This window comes from Amborella trichopoda, chromosome 4, assembly GCF_054954075.1.
Source record: "Amborella trichopoda isolate Santa Cruz 75 chromosome 4, AtrichopodaSantaCruz75HAP2 v2.0, whole genome shotgun sequence".
Taxonomy (NCBI): domain Eukaryota; kingdom Viridiplantae; phylum Streptophyta; class Magnoliopsida; order Amborellales; family Amborellaceae; genus Amborella; species Amborella trichopoda.
The window spans coordinates 24,491,890-24,500,788 of NC_142339.1; the positions used below are offsets into that span (position 1 = coordinate 24,491,890).

Consider the following 8,899-nt stretch of genomic DNA (forward strand, 5'->3'; position numbering starts at 1 on the left):
TTTGGATTAAAATGAATAAAAGAAATTAGAAGAAGGATGCAAAATGACAGATTTACCCCTTCCTAACAATCTGTGGAATTCCAAGACAGTCCATGTGTTGCCCTAGAGCGTGTGTGATTTTCATGGATGATCAGTGGTTGTTCTGATGCCCGGTTGATCGAAAGATGATTGTTTTTTGTAGGGTTAGGCATGACGATCGATTTGATACCAACTTTGAGCCATGGATCATGTTTTTAGGGCATGATCATGTGACTTGAAATTTGAATGAATCTTGAAACTTTTGATCGATGGTGTGCTCGTTCCTTGATGTTTTTCTGTGATTTCTTCGATGGATCACACTAAGCATGCCATCACGATTGCAGGGCAATAAACGTAACTCGATTCTGTGCTAGAATAAAGATTTTGCAACTTTGGAATTTTTGCCAGAATCTAGAATTCCAGCGACGAAATTTGCAGTCACTTCATCGGCTTCGTATGCGGAATCCAACTGTTCATCATGTGCGAGGTTCGGGTCAGAGATAGCTCGAGACCTTATGCAGGCGGTGGAATTAGTTTCACGTCGATCGGGTTCACGAGCGGCGTGATTTGGCTGCTTGTACGAGGTACGATTTTGTTGAATTTTTTGTACTTTCTTCACAAATCAACAACTTCTCTCTAGATTTTCTTCGCGCTCGAGATCGTCGTGGGGCATGCCTCATGTCGAAACGCTCGTCTCGATGAGACGAACAGGCTCACCAATTTGAGCACGATCCGATGTCGAACAAGGGAGATATAAGCGTTGAAAGTTATTGTTCATAAATGCCCCTTCAATGGAGTCGAGTTGCAGGGTGGCCGCACGGAAATAGCGTGCGGCTTATCTTGTTTTGCTCTTTCGCCTATAACTCTTTCTTGGAGTGCCCGTTTAAGCTGTTTGACCCTTGGGGGTTTTCAATTGTTTTGGATCCAGTGGAAATGGTCCCACAGTAAATTGAGACACCAAAAATATAACTCTAGTTATAGGGGTCCGATTTAGGGTGCTAGAGGCTGATTCTGTCGGAACTGTTTCTCAGTCTACACTACCTTAGACATGTCGAAATGTGACGAAACTTGGCAAGAGACTTTTGATAATCTTTATTAAGATCTTGACCAGTTCTTGGGCTATTATGAGACTATTGAAATTTCCACTGTTTTGCTAGGCTTTATTGAGCAGGGCCCCATGATGATGAAAAATATCTTCCAACAGCATGCCCCGCCAAATGTTGTGCTTCAAGAGAATCAAGAAGTGCAATCATTTGGGACATTTCTCCTGGCTGTCCAAGGATTACGCGAACGTTGAGGAGGTCCATGCAACGTCGTGACTAGCATGCTCGGACGTTTGGACGCAATGTACGGGTCCATCCGTGGAGGCTTTGGGGAGAGGAGACTTTTGAGGGATCCTGTCGAAGTCCTCACCCTCGAGGGACTATTTGTGATTCCAACAACTTGAGGATTTTATAGGGACCTCATTGGTCAGAATCTGGCCTATTTTGCAGAGTGCTATGAACCTTTGGTCGGCATTGTTCGCTGCTACACCAAGTTTTCTTTTGATGATCAGGGTATCTCTGTAGGTCATGTCTAGTGGAGTCCAGTCGGGGGCTTCTGACCTATCCCGAAAGTCTGGGCCTGTCGGCTAGGGAATTTTAGCTAAGCGGCCTCATGGGTTCCTTCTTGTGGGACCTAGTTGGGGGCATGTCTCGATGCTCTGGACCTGTCGGCTTAGGAAGGTTTTAGGCGAGGCGATCGCATGGCGATGAATAACCCTGAAGTATCTGGCAGGTTAGGCCTTGGCTTCATCAGTTTCTTGCCTTTTAGCATTTTAGAGGGATCTTTTGGTCATCTTCATCACCCTCAAGGACTCTTGTTGTTTGTTGGTGTTGAAGTGTGGGAGATCTTATGCGGCTCTCACTCCTAGGTGAGCCATTTTGTGTTGTGGTAGAGAAGTGTTTAGGAGGTCTTATAGAGCTCTTACTCCCTGATGAGCCATCTTGTATTATGATTGGACGCTGGCAGTTGAGGACTTTGTGTAGACCTCATTAGCCAGGGTTATGATTGTTTGGCAATTGGATGTTGGCTAAGGCTATGATGCCGTCCACCTATTTTGTGGGTTCAAGCGCCCTTTTGTGGGTTTTCACTTGAACTGGGGAAGTGGCACCGTAAAGACGGTTTCACCAACTTCTTTTGTTTTTTGGGCTCTTTTACCCATGACTTGGTGGTCATGTCTACCCTTTTCGTCCATTTTTGCTCACGGTGCCCTTTTGGGGTTTTCCCCATGCCTAGGCTTTTATTTTCACGAAACTCTTTTACTCATGGTTTGGTGACTATGTCCGTCAGTCATTTTTACTCATGGCATTCCCTTGTCTAAGTGTACACCATGCCCGTTTTTTTTTGTGCAAAGGCATGTTTAGAGTCATGCCTTCGAGACCTGTGCAAAGCCTTTTAACGTCATGCAGCCAGGATGTACACTATACTTTAGGGTCATACAGCTGGACTGTGGTGGTGATGAATGGCAGTATGTGGAGGCCATGGAGTGAGCATGGTGGTAGTTTGACTCACTTGGGGAAAGTGGCATGAGGCTACTTATGAAGGGTGGATGATGCATGAATGGTAGATGAGAAGTGGCAACCCACTAGCTGGCGACGAGTATGCATTGTGGAATGGCTCGTCGTTTTGTGAGCATGGGTAAGACTCATAGGGAATGGTAGAAAATGAAGTAAATGAATTCACTGGGGAATGATAAATGATGGTAATGAAGGTGGTGCACGCACACGAACGAGTCGGTTAGGGAAGGTGTGTGTGAAGATGCATGTAATGCGCGTGTATGGGGGCATCTTTAAGGTCGTACCTCCTGGACCTGAGCAAAGCAGTTTAATGTCATGCGACCAAGACAAGCACTATGGTTTAAGGTCGTATAGCTTGGACCGTGGTTACGCAGTTTAAAGTCATGAAACTAGAACCATGCAGTTTAAGGTCGTGCAACTTAACCTTCGCTATAGTTTAAGATCATATAGTTTGGACCATGGATGTGCAGTTTAAGGTCATGCAGCACGGACCAGGGCTGTGTAGTCTAAGGTCATATAGCACAGACTAGGGTTGTGCAATTTAAGGTCATGCAGTACAAACCAGGGCTGCGTAGTTTAAGGTCATGCTGCACAGACCGGGGCTGTGCAGTTTTAAGGTCATGCAGAACGGACCGAGCTGTGGGTCGCCATGTAGGTGAAGCGGCATGAGGGAACATGTTTGTGGGTAGCAATTTGACTCCCAGGGGATAAAGATAGTTAAGGATGTACACAAGCAGAGAGCTTTTAGATGAATATGGTGGCCCTACGATGAATGACAAGCAGAAACAGACTTCACTGGGGATTATGAGGGCCAGTGTGACTCCACGGGGATAATAAATAATGGTATGCATGCAACTCCATTGAGGATGACAGGCTGGAGCACAGGTGTAACCCCACTGGGGTTGAGAAGATGAAAATGACCCTAACTCCCTAAGGATAGTGGGTCACAATAAGATGTGTCTCTCACTGGGATGTTGGTGCGAAACAGATGCATCGAGGATTGACGAGGTAGGCACGATCGCCTTCATCTAATTCCAATGGGGATGTTGGTGAAATACACATGGTGAAGAGGTGGTCCATCTCACAGTTAAGGTTATGTGTTTGGCCTATTTGTCGCGCCGTGCGTTATAGTTTTAATGTCTTGTAACACGGACCATGGCTATGTGGTTTAAAGTCCAACAGCTAGGACAATGCAGTTTAAGGTCACCTCCACTACAGTTTAAGGTCATGTAGTTTGGACCATGCAGTTTAGGGTGTGCACCTGGACCGTGGTTGTGCAGTTTAAGGTCATGCAGAATGGACCGTTGTGTAGTGGAGGAACGCGACTCCATGGGGAACAGAGCCATCACTGGAGACTGAACCCTCTAAGGAGTGAGACTGTGGTGCAGGGAATGAACTTCTTGAGGAGGCAGGACAATGGTTCGAATGGGAGGTCGTGGCATATGCACGAGACTAGAGGTTGGATGGCGCACACGACATTAGGCCTATATGCAGCTCACACGGCGTTATGCCCCTTGGTGAGGCACACAACGATAGCCCTTTGACTAAGAGCTCGGAAATAGCCTTTGAAAGAAGCATGCGGCGGTAGCTCCCTAACTATTCACGTGGCGATAGCTCCCTTTCGAAGCACACGACAATAGCTCCCTGACGAAGCATGCGTCGATAGCCCTATTGAAGCACGCGATGATAGCCTTTTCGGGTCTCGAGCTTGACTCGCCCTGGCCTATACTTATTACCGTCAGGAGCTGGGGCCTGGAGCATCATTTCAAACTTGTGAGGGGCAGTTTTTGGCACTGCTGAGTCTAAAAGGGGAAAAACCCCATTTTACCGTTTTACCGAAGGGTAAAGTAACTAAAGAGTTTCTAGAGAGAGAGAGAGACTGAGCTTTTGAGAAGGGACTTCCGGCGAGAGTTTCCCAGCTGAAGTTTGCAGCGGACAAGCCTTTAGACGCTTTTCAAGAGAGCTTGAACAGGTTGTGGGGATCCGTACTGTGATTGCGGATAGTTTTGGAAAGCATCAAGGCTTTCTGAGCAAGGAACGAGGTTTCTCGGGGCCTTAGCAAGCTTTGTAGAGGTGCTCCATCGGAGTTTGAGCGTTCTTCTGATAGCCCCGTGACTAAAGGGAAGTTGCAGAGAGGTTAGAGGGTTCTGATGGTCTTCTGGTTGTCGGAAGAGAGGAAGGAGGAGCAGCAGTGGGCTCACTAGAAACTCAGTGGAATTTCGGTGAGTTTGTGGCGAACTGTTGAGGCATGAAAACAGGGAGAAGGGAGACCCGCAGAGTCGCAGGGGAACTTTCTTGGGACTTTCGATGGTTTTCCACTAACTCTGGTTACAAGTGGAGGGTGAGGAAGGGCTTTCTAGTAATCATGTGGTCACTGGCAAGTTGCAGAGGCCTTCGAGGGGGACAAAGACTGCTGGTATTCACCCAGAGTTTTCCAATTATCTCCCGATATCTCAGCGATTACTGTGAGGGAGAAGGGGGCCCGAATGGTGGTTCAGCTAGAAGCTCTACAATTCCCCAGCGAGTGGAGGAATGCGAGAAGGGAGAAGGAAGCCCACAGTGTCATAGGAGAGCTTCTATAGGGACTACGGTGATTTCTTGATGTCCCCGACCATTGGGAAGGGGACAGAACAGGGTCAGACAGGGATTCTCGGTGGTCAGAGGAGCATTCACGGCGAAACCCGAAGGGCTGCAAGGGAGGTGAAAGGTTGTGGGAAGGTGGCCCATCAACAAGGAGCGACGGTTGGGGATATCGAAGAGGCATGAGGGTTAATGCCCTCTGGGAACTGAGGATGATGGGAGCCGGAGCATGATGAGGGCATGCATCGCTACCTTCGCTCGACATTAAGCTTCATGTGACAATTACTATGCTTGGTAGCATGCCCCTCGTGACGATAGTCGTGCGTGGCGTTGGCCTGGTCATGGTGATGGTGGGACGCAGCATTGAGTTGCGTGCGACGATGGTTGCACATGACATCAGGTTTCACACGGCAATAACCGTGGAAGACGATGTCTCCTGGGGGCCAAGAGTGATGGCAAAGAGAAAGTCTGCTGCATGTTGTCTCGTGGGAAGCTAAGTTCTCTAACACAATATTTTGGAGGAAGGGAATCCATCAAGTGTCAGCTCCTTGAAGCCGACTCCCAAGTAGTTTGGCTTCTTCTTCATGAGGAAGGCGTTTCTTTGGTGGTTTTGCTTCTTCTTCATGAGGAGAGCATTTCTTTTTGTCCTGTGACCGTCCTGCAAGAGTAATACTTTATTAGGAAAGTACTCATCGGCTGACTCGAGAGTGGTTGATCTTGCTCTTAAGCAAGAACAACAGTTTAAGATTATAGTTGTAACCTCCCTGATAATGGGCTTTTGATGATTTACTTGTAACCTTTTCTAATGCAATAAAAGAGATGAATTTCTTTTGAGTTGACTTGCCATTTTTTCTTTTCCATTTCTTTCTTTTTTACTGCATGCACCACATTTCGAGAGCACATCAGGGATAGTACTTTTTCAGGTACCGCCCTTTGATAGGGGGCATTGCCTCTTCTCCATCAGCGTTTGCATATATGCCCCATTTGTTGTGTCCTTTTTTACTAGGAAGGGACCTTCCCACTTTGGCTCGAATTTTCCTCTACGACACCCATGCATGACAATTGGCCTCTTGATTGCTAGAACTAGGTCCCCGCGAGCGAATAAGCGAACCTTGACAGAATTGTCGAAGGCTCTTTTCATTCTTCCCTGGTTGACCTCAAGGTTTTGCTGAGCCTCTAATCTTTTCTCATCGAGGGCATCCACCTCTTGATAACGGTGCTTAACCCACTCATCTTCAGTCAATCCGTGATGTACAGCGACACGGAGTGAAGGTAGTTGAACTTCAAGGGGTAAGACAACCTCACCTCCATAGACCAGGGAATAAAGAGTAGAGCATGTAGCATTCCGAGTGGTGGTGTGGTAAGCCCATAGTGCTTCAGGCAGCTTTTCATGCCAGTTCTTCCTTGACTTTGAGACTGACTTCCGGAGCACTCCGCATAGGGTCTTATTGAATGCCTCAGCTAACCCATTGGCTCGAGGGTGGTACATGGTTGCGTACTTCCACTCAAAACCAAACTAGTTCACTAGGCGATTAATGTGATGGCTTCTTAATTGAGGTCCATTATCAGAGATGATCCGATCTGGGATTTCGAACCGATATAATATGATGATGCACAAAATTGCCCATTGTGGCTCCTAGAACCTGCTTGAGAGAGACCGCTTCAACCCATTTGGAGAAGTAATCTGTCACTCCTAAGATGAAGGCATGACCCAGGGCAGAAGAAGGGTGTCCAAACCCCACTAGGAAAAGGGCCATGATGCCATTGTAGGATAGAGAGGCTCTGAAGGCTAATGATGAGGCTTGAGTGCATTTGACACACCTGGCATCTTTTAGCATAGTTTTGGGCGTCAGCAACCATTGAAGGCCAATAGTACCTGAGCCTGCATACACGTTCATAGAGTTTGAGGCCGGATTGATGCAGCCCGTAGATACCTAAATGCATTTCTTCCAGTACTTTATTTGCTTCTTATGTGCCGACACATATGAGGAGAATTTTGTCAAATGACAAGCAAAAGATGACATCCTTTTCAAGAAGGGTATACTTGGTAGACATTTGTCGTATACCGTTGCGTTTCGCCTGATCTTCAGGTAGCCTTCCATGCTTTATGAAGTCCATGATAGGTTCCCTCCAGTCTTCCACTTGTTCAACTTCTGTGCACATCGGGTCCAAGAACTCAGGCTCCCGCCTCTCAGCCTTGGATTCTTTTCCTCGGGACATTTCCTGCTCTGCCTTAATGACATCATTGGCTGCAAGGAGTGCTCCAAATGGGTAAGGCGGGTATTCAGAGAAGATATCTCACTCTTCATCTGCATCAATTTCGGTTCGCAAATCAATATGTCTCCATTCTGTCACCCAGACATGCATGGGCCCAGGTGAAGATAATTGAATGGTGGCCCTGAGCTTTACGAGCGCATCAGCTTGGGAGTTTAATCTTCTAAGAACATGACTTAGGGAGAATTCGTCGAGTTGGGCCATATAGGATTTGGCCGTGTCATGATAACGCTTGAGAGTGTCCTTCCTTAGGTCATAAATTCCCTTAACCTGTTGGATGACGAGTTCAAAGTCACCAAAGATATTCAGCTGCTCTAGGTCTAACTCTTGGGCGATCTCCAATTCGATTATGAGGGATTGATATTCAGCTTCATTACGAGAAAATGCATCTGCGAGTGAGAAGGATACAGGAATTACTCCACCATTAGGAGTCAGGAATACATTTCCAGCACCTCCTCTATTAGACTGGAATGCTCTGCCGAAATACATCTCCCACGGCTGAGTTAGCACCGTACAAAAAACTTCTTCATCTGTGAGGTCACTCGATAGGGGGGATTCTGCAGGGACTGGGTGAGTCGCGAGAAAGTCTGCTAGGGCCTGACCTTTGACGGCCTTTTGTGGCATATACGTAATGTCAAACTCCATCAGTAATAATGCCAACTTGGCCAGGCATCCTGATAGGCATGGCCTGGTCATAAGGAACTTGACCGGGTCTGCTTTTGAGATTAGCTTGACCTCATGACCAAGCAGGTAGTGGCGGAGCTTCTGTACCGCGAAAATCAAGGCTAGGCACATATTCTCGATGGGAGGATAATTCTTCTCAGCCCCCTGCATCCTACAGCTGAGATAGTAGAGTGTTGTTTCTTTTTCGCCATCGTTGTTTTGTGCTAGGAGCGCCTCAAGTGACTCATCCAAAGCGGTTACATATAGAATGAGGGGCCTACCTAACACCGGTGTAGAGAGTACCGAAGGGTTCAGCAAGTACTACTTGATATCATCAAGTGCAGCTTGGCACGCCTCGTCCCATATGAAGGGGGTGCCCTTCTTCAGGAGGTGTGAAAAGGGCATGCATCGTCCTGAGAGGTCTGAGATAAACCTTCAAATGTAGGTCAGTTGTCCTTGGAGGGACTGAAGCTCGCGCAGTGTCATATGCGATGGCATATTTTAGATTGCCTTGATTTTGACTGGCTCAATTTCCAACCCCCGATACCTCATGATGAACCCTAAGAACTTTCCTAAGCGTACGCCAAAGGCGCATTTCAAGGGGTTCATCTTGAGTTGGTGACACTGCAGCCACTCGCCTTTCAAAGTCCTTCATATGAGTGTCTTTCGCTTCAGACTTCACCACCAAGTCGTTCACATAACATTCGACCTCCTTGTGCATCATGTCCCTGAAGATGGTCGTCATAGCTCACTGATACGTGGCACCGGCGTTCTTTAATTCAAAGGGCATCACAGTGTAGCAAAAG

At 47.2% G+C, this 8,899-nt stretch overlaps 2 protein-coding genes across 2 annotated transcripts; both read right to left on the reverse strand.

Moving 5' to 3' along the window:
- Positions 1 to 6,075: 6,075 nt before the first annotated feature.
- On the reverse strand, positions 6,076 to 6,645 carry LOC148782360 (uncharacterized). The gene has a single exon (XM_088864626.1). It carries the CDS (start codon positions 6,643 to 6,645, stop codon positions 6,076 to 6,078), a length of 570 nt encoding a protein of 189 aa, XP_088720752.1.
- Positions 6,646 to 7,454: 809 nt separating this feature from the next.
- Positions 7,455 to 8,264, reverse strand: LOC148782361 (uncharacterized). The gene has a single exon (XM_088864627.1). It carries the CDS (start codon positions 8,262 to 8,264, stop codon positions 7,455 to 7,457), a length of 810 nt encoding a protein of 269 aa, XP_088720753.1.
- Positions 8,265 to 8,899: the final 635 nt, after the last annotated feature.